Source organism: Rattus norvegicus, chromosome 20, assembly GCF_036323735.1.
Source record: "Rattus norvegicus strain BN/NHsdMcwi chromosome 20, GRCr8, whole genome shotgun sequence".
In the NCBI taxonomy this organism is placed as follows: domain Eukaryota; kingdom Metazoa; phylum Chordata; class Mammalia; order Rodentia; family Muridae; genus Rattus; species Rattus norvegicus.
The window spans coordinates 25,549,041-25,568,961 of NC_086038.1; the positions used below are offsets into that span (position 1 = coordinate 25,549,041).

Sequence of the window (19,921 nt, forward strand, 5' to 3'; positions counted from 1 at the left end):
CAGCTCCCACCTGAGCACAGCTAACTTTTCCAAGCCAGAGAGTGCTGGAAGCTGACAGTAAACCAGCTCCCGGAGAGTGTGCTCTTAAGCAGCAGGTATATCGGTATATCGGTGCAGTCAGGGAGCTTCTGAGTTTAGATGCCATTGAGCCGCAGAGGTGACTGTCAAGGGAGGGATGGAAGTGGCCGGTCTCAGACTAACTTGTTGCCTAGAGAGCTTGTTAAAACTCAAAGTACTGGGCCCAGACCGCCGAGCTCCTGACACAGGTGATCTGAATAGGGTCCGTGATTTTGCTTTTCTAGCAAGTTCCCGCATGGTGCTGATGCCGCCGGGGGTGGGGTAGGGGGATTGCTCTCAGGGAAGCCCCCCAACCCTTCTCTTGTGCTAGGGAAGACTTACAATCTCGGGGATCCCAAGTCCTTGCTAGAGATTCTAACAGCTTTGGTGTACCTTTTGGCATTTGAAATGGGGTCTCAGGAAGCTCATGCCAACTATTCGTTGGTTGAACAGCTGCAACTAGCCTTAAAATTCTGATCCTTCCGCCTCACTAGTGCTGGGATTATGGGTGTGTGCCACTGTGCCAGACAGAATGGCTGTGAATTTCCACAGTCCTCACTCTCACTTTTCACCTTGTTTGAGGCTGAGTCTCTCTAGATGTTTGCCACTGTGCCTTACATACCAAGTCAGTTTTGAGGCAGGTGGGGAGGGGTGGGAATGAGGGTGGAGGAATAGGGGTTGGTTTCTTTCATCTTGACAAATCAATAGTGGGGTTCCAGCCACTTGTCACTACATCCAGCTTTTACATGGATTAGAAAGGTACAAACCCAGAAGGGCTTTACCCTTGGACCATCCCACAGTCCACCCAATACATCCTTTCTTCTATTCATTTTCTGAGTTTCTCCTAAGTTTTAGTGCATAAAAAGGTGCAGAAAATGAAGAATATGATTTTTATTACATATATTTGTTTGGGGGTATGCATGTATATGTATGGGTGTGTGCATGCTATAGCACATAGGTTACAGGACAACATGTAGGAGTGGTGTGGGTCCCAGGATTCAAACTCAGGTTGTTATCCTTGACATCAAATGTTTCAGCCACTCAGCAAGCTCCCAACTCATTTTTTTAAGCTATAAATTCCATTGTCCTCCAAGATGAACTGTTTCATTTTGCTGTCCTTAGAGCCCATACAAACCCATATTCCCCAGCATTGGAGCAGAGCCTCTGACAGTTTTCGATCTATTTGCCTTTCTTTCTTAGTATGATTACATCGGGAGATGGTTTCCTACATCTTGCCAAAGATCATCGCAGCGGGGGCTGGTGACTATTTACATCTCCTCATAGAGGAATGGGGAGAGCATACGGCCTCCTCTGAGAATCCACTCCCTACCACCTGCGGCATGCAACTCTGCCCTAACTGCACATGGCCTCACAAGAGGCTGAGGACATGGGCCAGCAGAGATTTGGGGAGCAGGGCTCCATCTGTGCCACTATAGGAAAGTCAGCATTGCTGTTGCATGCCACATTTCAGGGGAGCACACCCACACTGATGGAGGTAACCCTTCAACTATGCTCTGTAAGGAAGCCCGATAACTCATTTGTGCCCTAGGGGAACTTGGGTGGTGATAGTACCTTGGTTGGTCTTTGGAACCTCAGGGGGTGGGGAGGAAATGTTCTTGGCAACACAACAGGTCTACACAGCTATTTATTCTTCTACAAGGCTGTGAAATACCCTAAGGTACCCAACTGGGATTGAAATGGCTTCATCTGGCTCCTTATCAATGCATCTCTTGCTTTGGCAGTCATAATCAAAAGAAGGGACAGCATCCGTGTCTGCTATAGGGACTGAAGATGCATACACAGGCAGAGCCCGGAGCCCACCACCAGGAGAGGATTCTGGAGAATCAGGAGAGGATTCAGCACCTCCATCAAATGTCTTCCCTTCTCTGGTCTTCACGAGAGGACTGAGGGCACCACTTGGTGCTGTTTGGTTGGGTTGGGTTGGGTTCTTGGCTGTAGAGAAGAGTTGAGCTGCAAGCCCAGCATAAGCATCTCTAGGCTGTCAGCATGCCCTCCAAGACAACAGCGGCTCCGCCCTTCATGTCAACCCGCCCATCAGGTCGCAGGGAAATGTCCAGCTCCCCTCCTCGGCAGGAACACTGAAAGGCTAAAGAGAGCACGACCTGGTGACAACCAAGAGCATTCCCCCTGGGATTTACCACCCAGTGCAGGATTTATTGTTACCAACCCAGGACTCCTCCCAGGCCAGTTTCCAGAATGAATCCCTCCCTGTGTTCATGGCCCCTCCCACCTCCATCCCGTTCTCCTGCAGCCGCAGAGGTCCACATACAGTTGTGCACACACTGTCTGGCCCTTTCCTTCTTGGTCCTCTGAGGAGGCCCCAGTTCTGATTAGAATAGAGGGAGTTTGTTTCTTCATAGCATATTAAAGCAGTCATATGTGCCAGGCCACAAAAGAAACACAGTCTACTCTTCCAGGGGTTCAGAAAGTCATTATACTCACACAGGGGAGAGAGAAGGGATTGTCTCTCTCAAAAATTACATAGTAAGCTGACTGTAGTCATCAAGCATTTTTATATCTGTGTTTGGGGAGGCAGGGGTGAAGAGGGTTGGGAGTGGGGGGGTCATTGAAGGGGAGATGTTATAGGGAAATTTCACATGAATAATAATGTCTTACTACTTTTTTTGTTTTGGTTTGCTTTTTATCAAGATAGGGTTTCACTGTGTAGCTCTTGTTGTTCTGGACCACACTCTATAGATCAAGCTGACCGAGAACTGAGAGATCCACTGACCTCTGCCTCTGAGTGCTGGGATTAAAGATGTGAGCCACCATCACCCACCTCCTATTACATTTTTAAGGAGCTAGTGAATATCAGAATAGATACAAGCCTAAAATGAGGCAAATAAGAAATTTGAGCTGGGTATAATATTGTGCAATCCCAGCCTTCAGGAGGTATTTGAGCTGGGTATAGTATTGCACAATTCCAGTCCTCAGGAGGTATGCAAATTTGAGGTCAACCTAGTCTACATAGCAAGATCTTGTTCCAAAAAGTTAAGGGATGAGGCTACTACTCTGTGGTCGAACATTCGCAAAGCCTTGAGTTTAACACCAAAGCATCCAACTAGAGAGGAGGTTGGAGGAGGAAGAGGACTCATCCTACCTCGCATCTCTTTCTTCCCGAGCTGCTGGGACCAGTAACTGCTGAGAACGGTGTGTGCAGATCCTGAAAAGACAGAAGCTCTGAGAACAAGCAAACAAAACAAAAGTGGTGTGTCCCTAGTTGTGTAAATGATAAGAATGATAAGTCCCTTATCCAGTTTGACTGAACCTTAGATGATCTAATCCTTTGTCAACTAGGCCACAGCAGAGTGTGAAGTAAGGAATTGAACATGGGGGGGGGGGATCCTCTCAAAATCCCGGGAATCCTTCACAGAGGTTTTTGAGGCCTATTTTAAGAATTTGTGAGCTACAAAAGGAGTTTGAGGCCAGATTAGGCTACACAAAGATCTGTCTTGAAAAAAGAAAAGAAAAGAAATGAAAAGAAGAGGAGGAAGAGGGACAGGGAGAGGGAGAAGGAGAAGGAGGAGAAGAAAGCTGTTATTGTCTGCCTTCCCACTTTAATTAATGTAATCAAGAGAACCCCTCAGAGTCATACTCAGAGGCCCAGAACCACACCAAGAATGTGTAGACAGCTGTTTGTATTCCTCCTATTCCCTGATTAAATCCCCCCACCCCTGATCTTCAGTAAAGAGTACCTGTTACCGGGTCTTCAGGTACACCAACCCAAGGCGCAAAGTATCTGGAGTAGAAGTCATATGGGGTCGTCTGCCCCCCAGACTCTCCTTTGACAGTGAGGATGAGGCCTTTCACCTTTCCTGTCTTCTCAATTCCAGGCAGAGGCTCTGTGTTCACCTTCAGGCTCTCTAGAAAGGACCTTGGGCACAGACAGGATGGGTTAGGAATAAGCATCTCCACACTACCCTACATACAAGGGGGAAGAGGCTGGACTGCACCCAGATGGCTCAGCAGAGGGAAAGGAGAGCCTGCCTTGACTTCTACCCATGGGAAAGAGCGTGGCTGGGCCAAGCAAGCATAGTAGTGGGTGTCTCTGATCCTAGCACTCTGGTGGCAGAGGCAGGTGGATCTCTGTGAGTTTGAGGCCAGCCTGATCTACAGAGTGAGTTCCAGGCCAGCAGGAGCTACATGGGGAGACTCTGTCTCAAAGGAAAGAAGAAAAAGGAAGGTCAGCCACGTTTTCGAGAGAGCACAGCCTGACCAAAGCAGAGTTAGAAATCTGGGTGCTAGCATGTAAATGGTCCAACGTGGTGTTTACCTGTCATAAGAATCGCTGAGCCGGACCAGGAGTTTTCGGGTATCTGGAGAATACTGGATGTCCTGGACTGTAGTGTCACCTATGGCTGCCTGTGAAGTGAAGCAGATCAGAACTCCTCAGAGGGACAAGATGATTTAGTAAGTGTAGGTACTTGCTGCCAACCTTCATAACCTGAACTCAGTCACCCAAATCCAAATGTAAGATGCCCTGTGACATCCAACCCTACACTATGGCTTGCCTAGCATGCATGGAGTCATAGCACCACATAGGCCTGGCAAAAGGATGCATAGTTCATAGATGAGCTGGAGAGATGGCTCCATTGGTGAAGTGCCTGCTCTGCAAGCATGAGGATCTGAGTTCGATTCCCACAATCCATATTTTTAAAGCCAGGCATGATGACCAACAGTTGTCATCTCACCGTTGAGGGGAGACAGAGACTGGAGGCTCCCTGGGGCTTGCTGACTAGCTAATCTGTCCTAATCAGTGAGCTCCAGAACATTGAAAGACCCTGCTTAAAAAGGTCGGGGCTGGAGAGATGAGTAAGATGCTTGCTGAGTTTGAATCCCCAGCAACACACATAAAAAGCCAGGTGTGGCACATGCACATACCTGTAAACCCTGGTAATGGGGGTGACACAGGAGACTTTCTGGGGCTGTATCTCCTTTATCAATTCATTTATATATTTATTTGTTTGTATGTTGTATGTATGTGTATGTATTTGTGTTGTGTATAGTTGTATATATGTGTATGAGTGTGTGTGTATGTGTTTATGTGTGTATATGTGTGTGGGCTCAAGTGTGGAGGTCAGGAGACAAGTAAGAATTAGTTCTCTCCTTTTGGTACCAGGCCCAGACTTTGGGCAGGAGAGTGATATGGTCCCTACTGCATGACTTCACCTCTAAGGACTTCCAGTTCCCATGGCTGAGGCCATAGATGCAATGTGCTGTTGTGCAGCTGTTTCCTCCCAATTAAAATATTCCCTCCTGGAGAGAGGAAGAAGTCTCCTCAGACACAAGAAACTAAGGGAAACCTAAAAAGTCCAGGAAACTCATAAAGTTACAAGGCTCACAAGTTGATCTGGAAAGGAAACTCTTGTTGAGGTTAGGCCTGTTGCAGTGTATTGTAATACTAAACTCTCACCCAAAGGTCTACAAGCTCTTACTGTGCAAACCTTGTTCCTTGATTTAAAACTATTGGTTAAGTAATTTTGGCAGGGACTGGAGAGATGGCTCAGAGGTTAAGAGCACTGACTGCTCTTCCAGAGGTCCTAAGTTCAATTCCCGACAACCATATGGTGGCTCACAACCATCTGTAATGGGATCTGATGCCCTCTTCTGGTCTGTCTGAGGTGTACTCATGTAAGTAAATAATCTTAAAAAAAAAATAATTTTGGCTACAGCCAATTGCTGGAGGGATTAGAGGTAGGTGGGTTAGGAGTGACCTTGTTGGAAAAGGAGAGACAGGGAGGAAAGAGGAAGGAGGAGGAAGCTACCATGAGGGGAGATGACCATGAGCACATGGCCAGGAATAACAGCAAGTATCTGGGTACACTGCTGGGGAGGTAGCCAGGCCTGCAGTTAGAAAGCTGGATTGGGGTGAACCTCAGTAATTGTCAAAGCCAAATGAAACAATCATAGTCTGAGTCTCATTTTGTAAGGGTCAAAAAACTGCTGAAGGAAGACCCCAGACTCAGACAGTGTTTATTCTGCAGAAACAGTCATCGTGCAGGGGCCAGCCATTCTCTAAAATGGTGACACTAGATAAAGGCACTCTTCCACAGAACCAGGGAACTCTCTAGAAGGATTACGTAATGTGAAATTTTATTGGCAGCTGCTAGGGGTGGTCAGTGGTCTGCACTCCTATGTCAAGAGTTCAACCATGTGATGGGATAGGGCTGCCCAGTGCAGATGGTCCATTCTGGGATGAGATTTTTCCCCATTTTTGTGGTTATCCCCAGGCTGTTCTTGGGAAGGGGGTTTTATGACCTTGTTCTGGATTTTATGGTCTGTTCCTAGAGCTGGTGTCTTATGTCCTAGTTTCTGGGACTCACAAATCTATTCCTGAAGCTGGTGCCTTTTTTTTTTTTTTTGGTCAGGCCCTGTTCTTAAAATGGAGTCCTTAAATGGGGTCCTTAAATGAAGACAAATGGGACTTATGTTGCCCTTTCAGTTTATTTTAAGCTATTTGGGGATAAGCTTAATTTGTTCTTACTGCAGACTCTCTGGTGGAACTACCCACAGGCAGTACAGGAAGCCACCATGATGCAGCCCTAGTGAGCTGTCTCCTGTGCTAAAAGGGCCTGCCAGTGACTCAGCTTCTCTTCAGTCACCCACACTGCTGGAAGGGACCATATGAAAGTCATTGGCTCACCAAGGTAGACTCCATGGAATCATTTCTCTGGTCTGCTTTGTGTACCCTCCTTCTAAGGTGAACAAACATGGTTCACATCGCCCTACTTGAAGTCAGTCCCACAACAGTGGGAGAGAAAGGGACAGTCACACACATTGTAGAGTGAATGGAGGTTGGGAGGCTTCTCAGCAGAATCCCAACCATGTTTTTCTCATGAGCTCCCTTGCACTGACATGAGTCCTGTCCTTCTTCCCCTATGCATCTGGGGTTCTAGAACCTCCGTGCGACAACAGTACTTCAGACAGCTTCTTTATGACAATGATAGTGGCTGTGATGCCTCACACCCTGTAAAGGCATGATGAGACCAAGCTGTATTTCTTGTCCTCACTGGGAGGCACCCGCACTTTCTCTGTCCTCCTCTTCCCTCTCATTGTCCCCCACTCAAGCTGGTGACCATGACAGCTGCCAGCATTTTCCATCCTTTCTCTCCACCTTCTTTCTACACATTTCATGGAATGGTCTTTTCTAAGAACACCCCAATGCAGGTGCAATAGTGGCGAGACTGTTAGAGATGTAACCAACCACTTTCTCATTAGACTGGAGGCCTGCTTCACACAGTGGGACTCATGCCTCTCACTGTGTGTGCACCTGATTAGGTGCCCATCGCTGGGAAGGCTATGATCCTAGGAGGGACTACTTTTGTGGCTTTGGGAAATGAGTATGTGTCACAGTCATGCTACCTTCCAAAAAGTCAGAGAACGTAATAAAGGAGGAGGCGAGAAGCACGTAAAATCCACAGGATGGGAAGGGTGCACAGAGGCACAAGACATGGCTCCTACTCATCACATCACATCAGCTATGGCAAACTGCAAAATGGGGCTCATGAGGCCCTCGGCTTCCCTGACAGACCATTGGCAGTTAATGGCAATGGGAGAGAGGGCGCCGTTTGTCAGTGATGTGGCCACTGATAAATTGTCCAGATTCCAGTAAATGATGCCAACCACCACCCAGTGCTCATGCAATCAACTCTGTTTAATGAAGGATTTTGCAAAGACAAAGGAAATTCCCAGCCTTCCTCCTTGCACTTGCCTGGTCACACCACCCCACCCCATGCTGATGCTCCTTCCAGCAGGAATGAACAGAAATCCATCCTTTCACCACTCGTGGGGGCTGAGGATGCCTGCTAAATTCATCACCTGGGGCTGTTCTTCCTTTTTCTGTCAGCCCTAAACATCAGGATCTTTCCCATTATGGAGGTTCCACTGTGGAGGTCCTACTATGGAGGTCCCATGTTGCTCAAAGTTAAGTCAAATGAGTTGAGGGTGATTGCACGAACCTGTAATCCCAACACTTGATAGGAAGAGAATAGCAAGTTCAAGGCTAGCCTGGGCTACCCAGTGAGAAAAGGAAGACCACAACTCAGTGAAAGCACTCAGTCTTACTAAGTGAACACAACACTAACATTCTGATCTGGAATCACCCAGGTTTGCACTGCAATGCCTACATTGCCAGGAGGCCCATTTTATAGGATCACTTAACGTCAGAAAACAACCCAAGAATGGAATAGTGTGAGGGAGAATTCTTGGTGCCTGTGAGAAAACACCTCAGTTTCTTCAAATAACACGTTCTCGGAATGTGCTTCCGGGCCCCTCCCAGGTGTAGTGGTAGGAGTGAGTTTACTTCAAATTATCCATTACAACTGGCTATTGTTATTTGTTTACATGCCTCTGTAGAAAAACATGGTTTGGCCATGTTGTTCTTGTGATTGTAAACTTTAGTCATGTGATTTCCAACCCCCCTTTTGTTTTTCAGAACATGGTTTCTCTGTGTAACAGTTCTAGCTATCCTATAACTCACTCTGTAGACCAGGCTGGCCTTAAACTCACAGAGATCCACCTGTCTCTGCCTCCTAAATGCTGAGATTAAAGGTATGCACACCCCCCAGGTGATTCTTAACCCTCAGAGTATAAATTGTCTGATGCTCTGAATAAAGTTGGCTGTTGCATGAGACCAGTATACCTCATTTTTTAATCCCCCCACTCCCACTCCTCCACCCACTTGTAGCGCGCGCGCGCGCGCGCACACACACACACACACACACACACACACACACACGTTCTCCCAGGTTCACACTGCCAATTTGAGCAGTAAACAATATCATACCAGAGCTTTCTGTTAAAACATGAACAAATGAGCAAACCGCACAGGCCCTAACTGGATTTTTTTCACCAACCTTTATCAAGTCTTTAACTTCATGGAAGTCCTAGAAGGGGAACAGAGATAAAGTCATTGCCGAGCAGGGGAACTGTGGGCTAAACACAGTTTGCAGCAGTAACTACACCTGGTATCATTCTGTGAGAATACAGTAATTAGGAGCTAACCTGGGGGAAGGTTGGGTAGAGAGGAAAGTCCAGGACAATCCCGTCTTCTGCTCTTCTGGCCTTTAGTTCCCCGCTCAGAGTGACAAAGGTCAGGGTGCTGTTCACGTTCTCTGGACAGAGGAGGGGTCAAAGGTTAGGAAAATAAGCTTGGTATAGGGGACTCCCTACCCTTACAGTACACAGATTTGTCAAGTGACCTAACCCTGAAGCTATAAACCCAGCCAACTTTATATTTTTTTAAATTTTAATTTCTTTTTCAAGACAATATCTTAACTCTGAAGTCCCCACTAACCCACAACTCTCTATGTAGGTCAGGCTGGTTTTGAACTCACAAAGATCCACCTGCTTCTACCTCTGGAGTGCTTGCTGGTGGTGTACACATGGAATCCAGTACTAGGAAGATCGAGGCAGAAGCTTACATACAGGAGTCAAGTGTGGTGGCTCACACCTTTAATCCCAGCTCTGGAGGTAGAGGCAGAAGATCTCTGCTAGAGGCTAGCCTGGTCTACAGATTGAGTTCCAAGACAGCCAGGGCTACGTAGCTCAGGAAAAAACCCAACAAAGCATATATATACACACATGCATAGATACAAGCATACAAAAAATTCATTTACTTATTTTGTGAAACAGCACAGCCGCAGAGGCCATCGTGGCGTGGCCACACAAGGGGACTTCACTCACTGGCGTAAACCACCTTAGTCCAAAGCAAGAACCTTCAGAGGAGGAAAAGCCAGAGGGAAGCAAGTTAGACCCAGGCAGGCTTTCGGCCTTCAGATCTCCCTAAATCTCTCGCTGGTGAGGCTAACAGCGAACTTGTCTAACGACCAGTGCAGACATCCACAGGCACCCTGCACTTAGGTCTGGAGCAGAAACTGTAGGTTCACCAACACCTTCTTAGTCCATTTGGGTTTCTATAGAGGAACCCCACGGTTTGAGTACTCTTCAAGAGGCTTGGAGGTCAGGAGCTGGCACCCACTAAGAGCCTTCTCACTACCTCAGCCCAGGGCACAAGGCACAGGCATGAGAGGGCGCCCAACACCCATGTGAGAGCTATCTTGCTCCCGAGACCCACCTTCAAAGAAGGCAAAGAAGACCTCTCCTATTAGGACATGTACCGCCCTGGGGACCCATTTTCCAACAGCTGCACTTAGATGGTAGGGAACATCTTAAACTTTAAATTTAGATTTAACTTCAATAGACCTCCTAGAGGACAAGACCCACTTATGCTGTCATCATGCAGATTAGCACATAAACACCTCTCTTAAACCTCCCTTACCACCACCACCCAGGAATAAATGAAAAACAAAACAAATCAAAACAAACAAACAAACACGCGTGCGTTTACTTTGTGAGAAGCTGTCCGTCGGCTGCAGTTTCCGGATGAAAGCCGTTTCTGAGAGGTTCATTTCCCTCGCAATTTGCTGATGGGCGTCTTCCTGGAGTATCTGATTAGGAACAAACACTCACTGAGACTTTGGAAACACAGACCAGACTCCCTGGTGTGGCGACCTCTGTTCGTTAACATAGCTGTGTGCTCTCAACTTCTGAAGTTCAAGGACTTTGAGGCAAGTTTATAAAGACAACTTTTCAGATTCTATACACGTGAAAGCCCACAGCAGCAGGCCAGCTTCCTGTTTATGTCAGTGTATTGCCAAGTAAAAGATCTCATGTTTTTCTTCTTTTTTTAATTCTCTTTTCCAAGCACAGGGAATCAAGCCTTTGGCTTCATGAATGCTAGTCAAGTTCTATCACTGGGCTCTGGGCCCAGGCATTTATTTATTTATTCACTCACTTGTTTTCCTTTGTAGACAAGTTAGAAGACGCTTGGGTGGGTCTTCAGCTTATAATGTTTTTATGCCTGACAGCTGGATCTTATGGAGGCATATTCTCTCTCTCTCTCTCTCTCTCTCTCTCTCTCTCTCTCTCTCTCTCTATTTTTCTTTTGTGTGCATTGGTGTTTTGATTGCATGTGTGTCTGTGGCAGATCCCCTGGAACAGACAGTTGAGAGCTGCCATGTGTGTGCTGGGAATAGAACACTGGTCCTCTGGAAGAGTGGACTGTGCTCCTAACTGCTGAGCCATCTTCTCCAGCCCCTTCAGCTTAGGATTCTTCTACCTCTTCAGTGGCTGGGATTGGGGGAGGGGAGCTGCACCTCTAGGCTTGCTTTATGGTTTTTTCAGATGGGATCTCACTGTAAGGTCCAAACTGTTCTGGAACTCACTATGTAGCCCAGACTATCCCCATATTCACTAATTCATAATCTTTTTTTCTTACTATGTAGCTCAGGCTATCTCCATATTCACTAATTCATAATCCTCTTCCTTAGTCTCCTAAGTGCTGAGATTTTAGATGTGTGCTGTCATCCCCACCTAATGGTTTTCTCAAAATTTACATTTTTTATTATTTTTAATTTTTTTTTGTACACTCGTGTTTTGCCTGTATATCTGAGTGAGGACGTTGGATCCCCTAGAACTGGAGTTACAGACAGTTATAAGCTGCCAGGTGGGTGCTGAGAATTGAACTCAGGTCCTTTGGAAGAGCAACCAGTTCTCTTAACTATTGAGCCATCTCTCCAGCCCCTAATTCTACATTTTAAAAAGATATTGCCTTTGTGGGAGGAAGGCTGGGTATGTGTGCTTGAATACCACCATGCCTGTGTGGAGCTCAGAAGGGAGACCATCAGACTTAGCAGCAAGTGGATCCAAGGGATCCATCTTACCAGCCCTGCTGTTCTTTATAAAGTTAAAAGACACAAGTCCTCACAGAGTGCTTCTCTAGTGCCCACACATGATGACACTTCTATGCCAACTGGTTAATTTAACATTCTGGGACACTCGTGCTTCATATGTCCATGGAGGTCAGAGGACAACCTTTGGGCTCTCCATTGCCACCTGTAGGGCTTCAGGAACTGAACTCGGGTTGTCATGCTTGCATAGCAAACACCTCATTGGCTGAGCCATGTTGCTGACCCTTCAAGCAAGCAAGCAAACAAGCAAGTTGAAAAGGGTGGTTGTGCTCTCTAGTCATCAGGTTCTTTGAAATGCATCTCTACACTCTTGCACAAAAATTGAGGAATAAATGACCACTGCTTTTGGTTTTATAAAAAAAAAAGAAAAAAAGAAAAAAAGAAAAGGGTGGTTGCTTGCCTATGGTCCCACTGCTAGGGCGATGAGACAGAAAGGTTAGGTTAAAATTTTACTTCCAGAGCTGAAGAGATGGCTCCATGGTTAATAGTGTTGCTGTTCGTCCCGAGGACCCAAAAGGTTTCCCAGCACCTGTAGAAGTGCCTCAAAATCACCCATAACTTTAGCTCCAAAGGCTCTGACCCTCTCCTCTGGACTCCATGGGTACACAAGTGGCATAACCCACACGTACAAATACATACAAAAAATATAGTTTTAGAATTTTATATAAGCAATGGAGTATATTTTAATTGGGTTTTTTAGAGGGAGGGAGAGGAGTCCTGTGAGTCCAGTGTTTTCTGATATTATTGCCTGGAGGTGAAAAGAGTTTAGAGAACCATGCAGACTTTTATTTCCAGGGGAAAACTGAAAGCTAAAATTCTTCAAATCTCAAGACTACTACATCGATACATAGAGAGAACTGGTTGTTGTCGCCCACCCCGCCCCACCCACACAGCTGCCATATACATATTTCTGACTTGGAGACAGGAGATAATACTCATTGGAGCAGGAGTGTGGAGTAGCCAGTCCCACTTCCTCCACAGTCAGGAAGCATGGGCTTCATTTAATTATTTATTAATTAAATCATCAATTATTTATTAATTTTAAATTAAATATGTATTTAATGAGAGAGAAGGGGGAAAGAGAGTAGGCATAGGTACAGAGGTCAGAGGACAATTTTCTAGTGAACGTCAAAACAGAAGGCAGGGCCTCTCTTGTTTCTGCCACCCCACCATGTGGTCCAGGTTGACTGGCCTCAAAGCTTCCAGATTCTCCTGCTCCCCTACAACTGTGAGGATGCTGGGATTACAGGTGCCTTTGATGTAGACGTTGGGAATTGGACCCTGGTGAACTGAGTATACATGGCTCCCCCACACCCACCCCACTTTTCTTCTTTCATGCAGTCAAAGATTCTCATCCATGAAACTCTGCTGTCCTTTGTCCACACAGCTTGGCCCTGGGAACCTGATTGGGGAGGTGAGGGAATGAAGAAATGACAGGCGCACATACAGAAAAGCTGGGATGGTGGGCTGTGCTCACTCTGATGGAGAGTACCTTCTACTCAACAAGGAAGTTCCAAGCCATCACTGTGTACAGCAGGGGAGGAGGGGCCAGCTAGTGTCAGGGTCATGGCTCTCTAGGGAACAGTCTGATATGTGACCAAACCAGAGAGGGAAGCTGCAGCCCCGACACTCTGTCAGCATCTATACACAGACTAGGGGCTTTGTCACTCCCCTGAGTCTCACCCAAAGACCTCTTTCTCCGAGCACAGTGGTCCCTGACCAACTCTGCTCATATCACAGGATTCAAGCTCAGGTAGGACTTCATCTATTGCCCACAGTACTGTCCAGAGTTAGGGTGGGTCTTTCCAATACAAGTAACCTCATCTGAGGCCTTCCTCACAGAAGCATCAAGGGATGTGTCACCAAGGCCACTCTAGTGCCTGCCAAGTTGACCATGGATATAAAGCGTCATAGAAAGGTTCCCTGCTTCCTACTATCCAGGAAATAATACAACATTCACTCAGAGGGCCAAGGAATTTTTAGTCCCATTAACAATTATTAGCAATCATTGTAATCTAAGAACTATATGGGATTTTAAATTTAAATTCAACTAACTCATTTATTTGGGGGCCATGGCATACTCGAGAGGTCAGGGGATGTCTTGGCAGGAGGAGGCTGTCTGCTTCCACTATGTGGCTCCCAGGAATTTGAACTCTGTGTTCTTCAGGTTTGGTAAAGGCCAAGGACCTTTACCTGCTAAGCCAGCATGGGAGCTGCAAGAGAGCTATTTATAAAAGGAGGATGTTTGGCAAACTAATTTTTCCACAGACTAGAGACCAGTTCCTTGCTTCTAACTTAATTATTTGTAGGTGCCTTATTTTCTTGATCCTAAAGAGATTCTCAATATATTTTTGTGATTATTTTAATGGAGAGATCGATTGTCTGTGTGTGTCTGTTACTTGAGGGTAGAGCCTTTGGAGATTAGGAGAGAGAGACAGTGCAGACATGCCTCTGTGTGTGTGTGCGTGTGTGCGTGTGCATGTGTGTGTGTGTGCATGTGTGTGCGCGTGTTCGTGTGTGTGTGTGTGTGTGTGTGTGTGTGTGTTTATACACATGAATGCGGAGTCCTCAGAAGTCAGATCTCCAGGAGCTGGAGCTACAGGCAGCTGTACATGTCCCATATGGGTGTTAGGAATGGGACTTAAGTCCTCTGCAAGAGCAGTAGCCACTCTTAAACAATGAGCCTTCAGCCCTTAAAAAGAACTTCTAAGTGGGGACTAGGGAAGGTTAAAGGCAGGCACGATGGTACCCAGCTGTAACCCAGGCACCAAGGAGGCTAAGACAGATGGAGTTTGAGTGGAGCATCAGCTACACGGGAAGCTTAAGGCCAGCCAGGGTTGCAAATCTCAACCTTGCCTCAGATTTTCTTCTAACCCCTATGAGAGAGCCCCTAAAATAAGATTCAAAGGTAGCTTCAGTCATATCTAGTCTTAAAACTAAACTGATGGCCAGAAAGACCCCCTCCCTCTATACTTTTTAGTTTATTTCCTTATTTATTTTTTATTTTGTAAGATGGGTCTCTTCACATAGCCCAGGCTGGCCTCAGACTCATATCCTCTGAGTGTTACTTTGGAACACCAGATTAACAGGCATGAGCCCCCACTCCCAGCTGCTGCCAGGTCCCCCTGCCTGGAAGTCTCTGTGGGCCTGACTCTGTCTAGGTGCAGTCGTTCCCCTCATAACCTGAAGACATGGCCATCAGCAACATGACACAGAACAAAAGTTGAAGTGGTAAATACCAGGACAGTGTCCCCTATTTTACAGATGGCATGGGCTCTCCACACATCTGGAATTCCAGGCATGGCCCTTGAGAATTGTGTACTCACGCTCTCCAGCAGGCAGACTGCGGCAGGATTACCGTGGAAAGCTGTCACTGTGAACGCATCTGCTATGAAAATCGGGAGCTTCATCTTCCTCACTGGCTCTGTCTGGGAGCTGCCTGCCTTGCTGGGAGCCCGCTTCACTTCCTGTTGTTGGGGGAAAAAAAGTTAATGTTTTACTGGTACACACGCAGTTAAGTTAATGGTTCCCAGACTGAAAGCCAAACAATTATGCCAATGTGATTGCCTCTTTTTTAGCATTTGTACTGCATAACCTTTGCAGAGTATCTCAGTGCTGGGCACATAAGCAGTTGCTTGGCACAAGCAAAACCCAGGATCTATTCCCCAGTGGCCCTTAAACAGGGCATGATGGCACACATCTGTGATCCTAGCCCAAGGAAGTGGAGGCAGGAGAGACAGAAAGGCTCACAGCCATCCTTGGCTACACAGGGAATCCCAAGCCAACCTGGAATACACGAGACCCTGTCTCAAAGCAGTAAGAGTTAACCAGCTTACAGAGTATATGAATGTTTACTGTCCTTATTAATCTAACAGGTAAAAAGTAACAATTGGATTTTCATCAGTAGGAAACATCACATTGCCCTCTTCTTAATTAAAAAAAAAAAAACCAAAAAACAAAAAACAAAAAACAAAAAAAAAAAACTGGGTCTTAGTGTGCAGCCTTCCTTAGACTGGATCTTTCTCTCCTGCCCCCTCCCAGAGTTGAGGACCAAACCCAGGGTCTTGCGCTTGCTAGGCAAGTGCTCTACCCCAACCCCATTAGACTGGTTCTTAAGGCTGGCCTTGAACTCAGGTATCTGCCTGACTCTGCTTCCCGAGTCCTGGGATTCAAGTCCCATGCCACCACAGCCAAGTTACCTTTTCTCCTTTTGAGCTCACATGGCCGCTAGAGGAGCCCTTGGCACACAATACCTATTGAAATGATTTAAGAAGTAATTACTGGGCACACGTCAAACTAGAGCTTGGACCAAGAACAAACAGGAGGGCTAGGAGGATTTGTTGTTGAGTGTCATCTACCAGGACTCCAGCAGCAGCAGAGCTGGTTTCTCACTGAGTTTCAGTTGTTTATGCGGCTGTTTGGAGGTTTCATTGTAAATCGCCATTGTGATAGCATGAGTCAGCACAGAAAAGAACAAAGCTTCTATTCTGACATGGGGTTTCCTTTTGCACTGCTGGAATGGAGCCCAGACCTCACACGCGACTGGTAAATGTTCTAGCTAATCTTGTTTACCTGTTATGTGGGACTGGGATGTTGCCAATGACATCTCTTGTTGGCCTTGACCAATCTGTGGAACCTACACAGTCCTTCAACCTGCAGTCCTCCCGCCCCAGCCTCCTGAATAGCTGGGATTACAGGCTTCTGTCTCCACACCTGGCAGTGGGGCTCAGTGACCCCGGCCTGTGGTACCAGGGGTCTGGAGACTGCAACAGGAGGGCAGCCTTGAGTTCAAGGCCATCCTTGGGAAATAGAAAAGTCACTTTTATTCTGTTGTACTTGTCATCTCCGAGGTTTACTGCCTCCTTCTGCTAACCTAGGCCTAGGCCTAGAAGCTTCTAGCCTCCGTACAATCTAATCGAGACCTAGAATGCTTTCAGCATGAGACTTGATGCTGAATAAGCTCACCCTTTCTAGTTCTTCCTGAATTCTAGCTCACTGGTCCAACTCAGCTATTCCGGCTCAAACTCCTCTCCCACCTGACTCAGTCTGGCTTCTTTCTCCTCTTTGCTCTGCCTGGCCTCATGCTAACTTTGGCAATAAGTTCTAATCTTCTGGCTCCTTCTCATTCTCTGGCTCATTCTGTCTTCACCTGAGTCCAGCTTGTTCTCTCTGAAAACTCTCCCAGTAAAACTGCCTCTTTCTCTCTCTCTTGGCTGCTCTCCATGAACTCATTGTATTCCTGTAGTGTACTCTCTCTCTTCTTATACTGTCTGTCTTTTCCTTAAGTAGCATCTTTCTTCTCCTCTTGAGAGTTGGGCATGTCCTATTCTGTCAAATCTTTCTGATTTGTCACTTTGTCTGCCCCTCAATTAGACATCATTTTCAAACATGGGAGCTTCCTTCTACAAACTAACATCACCTTCATTGTTTGGGATTAAAGGTGAATACCAAGGGTGTGTCTGTATTCCAGCCAGCCAGATTAAAAGTGTCTGCTAAGATCGAGCTACAGTCTAACTGGAAACAGGTTCAAATATTCTGTAACAGGGATACCCCCATCTCAAAGAAAACTATGTTTGGGGCTTGACCGATTGGTTCCATTCATCAGCTTATGTTAAATGGTCCCTGCAAAGAAAAATGCATGAACCCCAATAGTCAGGAGTTACAGCTACAAGTTTCTAAAATGTCAGTTAAATAGTCTCCTGAAATTGCATGTATGTATAGTGTGTGTGTGTGTGTGTGTGTGTGTGTGTGTGTGTGTGTGTAGGTTTAAGCTCAGGGACTCAGGCATGCTGGGCCATGTCTTCTAACACAGGCATATCCCCTCCCTAGCCCCTGAACCCGTAGTGTTCTTAGGAGAGGTTGACTTTGTTTGTTGAGACAGGGTCTCAAGTAGCTCAGACTAGCTGATAATTTGCTGGGTTAAAGCTAGCCTTAAACTCCTGCCCCTCCTTCCCAAATGCTGAGATTCCAGGCACATGCTGTCACATCCGGTTTAGGACTATCTTGCTAACTGGAGGAGGAAATCCTACTCCAAAGGCACCCACAGGGAATCAGAAGCACAGATTTCACCAAATTCGAAGCTCTGTTAAATCATGCTTTATTAAACAACAGAAGACATTGCCATTCTAAGCCACACAGGAGGGAAGGATTTTGGCTCATACACTCTTAGTATGTATATTTATCATGACACAACCAAATCAAATACATACTGTTTTAATTTCCTGGGATTGTCCTGATTGTTACTTCTAAAAGGATTTGTTTCTTAAACATTGATGTTCCTTTGAATCTTTCCACATGAGCTGTCTCCTCTTGCTGTCTTTACAGTCACGTGACTCCATATTCAACACAGCCATAGTGAAGCCTCTGCAGCAGTTTACCGTCCACTCTCTTTAGTATTATTTCCACAGAGTTACTGGGTCTATTAAAAAGATTGTGAGTTTGGGCATGATGGGGCACACCATTAACCTAGCACTTAAGGCAGGGCAGGCAGATGTCAAGTTGGAGGTGAGCCTGATCTACATAGAGTTTCTTCCCAGCCAGGGCTATACCATAAGACTCTGTCATTCAATTCACATATACATACATACATACATATATACATACATACATACATACATACATACGTGCGTGTGTAAAATCTATCAGAAACCTTTTGGTGGTGATACATGCCTTTAATCCAACACTCTAGAGTCAGAGGCAGGCAGATCTCTGTGAGTTAGAGGGCAGCCTGGTCTACAGAGTTCCAGAGGGCAGCCTGGTCTACAGAGTTCCAGGGCTACACAGAGAAACTGTCTCAGGAAAAAAAAAAACAAAACTTCTATAAGACACCCACACCTAAATCTAAATTTCATCTGGCTCCTTATCAATGCATCTCTTGCTTTGGCAGTCATAATCAAAAGAAGGGACAGCATCCGTGTCTGCTATAGGGACTGAAGATGCATACACAGGCAGAGCCCGGAGCCCACCACCACCACCAGGAGAGGATTCTGGAGAATCAGGAGAGGATTCAGCACCTCCATCAAATGTCTTCCCTTCTCTGGTCTTCACGAGAGGACTGAGGGCACCACTTGGTGCTGTTTGGTTGGGTTGGGTTGGGTTCTTGGCTGTAGAGAAGAGTTGAGCTGCAAGCCCAGCATAAGCATCTCTAGGCTGTCAGCATGCCCTCCAAGACAACAGCGGCTCCGCCCTTCATGTCAACCCGCCCATCAGGTCGCAGGGAAATGTCCAGCTCCCCTCCTCGGCAGGAACACTGAAAGGCTAAAGAGAGCACGACCTGGTGACAACCAAGAGCATTCCCCCTGGGATTTACCACCCAGTGCAGGATTTATTGTTACCAACCCAGGACTCCTCCCAGGCCAGTTTCCAGAATGAATCCCTCCCTGTGTTCATGGCCCCTCCCACCTCCATCCCGTTCTCCTGCAGCCGCAGAGGTCCACATACAGTTGTGCACACACTGCCTGGCCCTGTCCTTCCTGGGCCTCAGCTACTCGCTACAGTGTGCCAGCCGCCTCCCACCCACCTAAAGCTTCCTCCAGGAAGACTCAGGGATGTGGGAAGAGATGGAGGTAGAGAAGTCTAAGAAGGTGTATCGAGGAGGCTCACACCCCCACCTTCCCCCACTCACCTCTTACACCCCCACCCTCACCTCTACCACCCATGCCTCTTCTCGGCTCAGAAATGTCACAGGGAGTTTGTTTTTTCGTAGTAAGCTAAGGCAACCACAAGGCCAGGTGCACAAGAGAGGCACAGCCTCAGCCTTCCGGGAGCTCCATACTCAGCTGGTCATCAGACTCACCGAGGACAGAGAACAAACACCTGTTCTCCGAGTCAAGGCCACAGAGACTTAGTCCTCCTCCCTTCAGTGAGATCGTATCCCTAGGGCTCAGAGCTCTACTTTGATGGTGAGCATTTGTTGTTTGGTTGGTTTGGATTGGGTCCCGCTGGAGCTCCTTCCTGTGCACCTGAGTCTTACGTCTCTCCTGGGGACTGGACCTTCAGGAGACCGAGGTCCACGCTAGCCATCCTGAACTCCACAGTCCTGAACTCCACAGCAGTGCTGTGTCTCAAGAAGCCAAGAGCGGGGGCCATGACTC

The 19,921-nt window shown here is 46.8% G+C and overlaps 3 protein-coding genes across 11 annotated transcripts in view; all 3 read right to left on the minus strand.

Annotated features, from left to right (window-relative positions):
• Positions 1-933: 933 nt before the first annotated feature.
• On the minus strand, positions 934-16,350 carry Pbld1 (phenazine biosynthesis-like protein domain containing 1). 5 transcript variants are annotated; one of them, XM_017601536.3, is made up of 11 exons: positions 16,187-16,298; positions 16,028-16,081; positions 15,155-15,295; positions 10,427-10,526; positions 9,696-9,794; positions 9,082-9,191; positions 8,934-8,963; positions 4,352-4,440; positions 3,774-3,952; positions 3,179-3,241; positions 1,685-2,164 (listed from the first exon to the last, which is right to left on the minus strand). In XM_017601536.3, the coding sequence occupies exons 3-11, from the start codon at positions 15,236-15,238 to the stop codon at positions 2,052-2,054; spliced, it is 867 nt and encodes a 288-aa protein (XP_017457025.1). In that variant the 5' UTR covers positions 15,239-15,295; positions 16,028-16,081; positions 16,187-16,298; the 3' UTR covers positions 1,685-2,051. The 5 variants fall into 5 exon arrangements, with proteins under 5 accessions (NP_612539.2, XP_017457025.1, XP_063135016.1 ...); XM_063278946.1 differs by having other exon boundaries at positions 16,028-16,350; XM_063278947.1 differs by having other exon boundaries at positions 15,187-15,295; positions 16,028-16,280.
• A 1,559-nt stretch (positions 16,351-17,909) lies between these two features.
• Rufy2 (RUN and FYVE domain containing 2) overlaps positions 17,910-19,921 on the minus strand; it is a 90,988-nt gene continuing 88,976 nt past the window's right edge. For 4 of the 5 annotated variants that reach the window (XM_039099096.2, XM_063279536.1, XM_063279537.1 and 1 more), the window contains one exon: positions 17,910-19,085. The gene's annotated coding sequence lies outside the window, so the exon portion shown is untranslated. The remainder of the gene's footprint in view (positions 19,086-19,921) is intronic. The other variant, XM_063279538.1, reaches the window with a different exon arrangement.
• The window catches only part of Pbld2 (phenazine biosynthesis-like protein domain containing 2), a 30,913-nt gene continuing 28,901 nt past the window's right edge, over positions 17,910-19,921 (minus strand). Inside the window, exon 11 of the mRNA XM_039099156.2 lies at positions 17,910-19,085. Within this exon, the coding sequence (XP_038955084.1) occupies positions 18,973-19,085 (113 nt within the window). The 3' untranslated portion in view covers positions 17,910-18,972. The remainder of the gene's footprint in view (positions 19,086-19,921) is intronic.

What these genes read in the sequence shown, in the direction of transcription:
- Pbld1 (NM_138530.3), bottom strand. Translation starts at nt 15,238, where the DNA reads ATGAAGCTCCCGATTTTCATAGCAGATGCGTTCACAGTGACAGCTTTC. An exon ending in TGTGCTGTTTCACAAAATAA is followed by an intron (nt 9,192 to 9,695) that starts GTAAATGAATTT and finishes TCCTCTGTCCAG; the next exon opens with AGAACGTGAACAGCACCCTG. An exon ending in CGGGAAGAAAGAGATGCGAG is followed by an intron (nt 2,165 to 3,178) that starts GTAGGATGAGTC and finishes TGCTCTCTTTAG; the next exon opens with CCTTTCAGTGTTCCTGCCGA.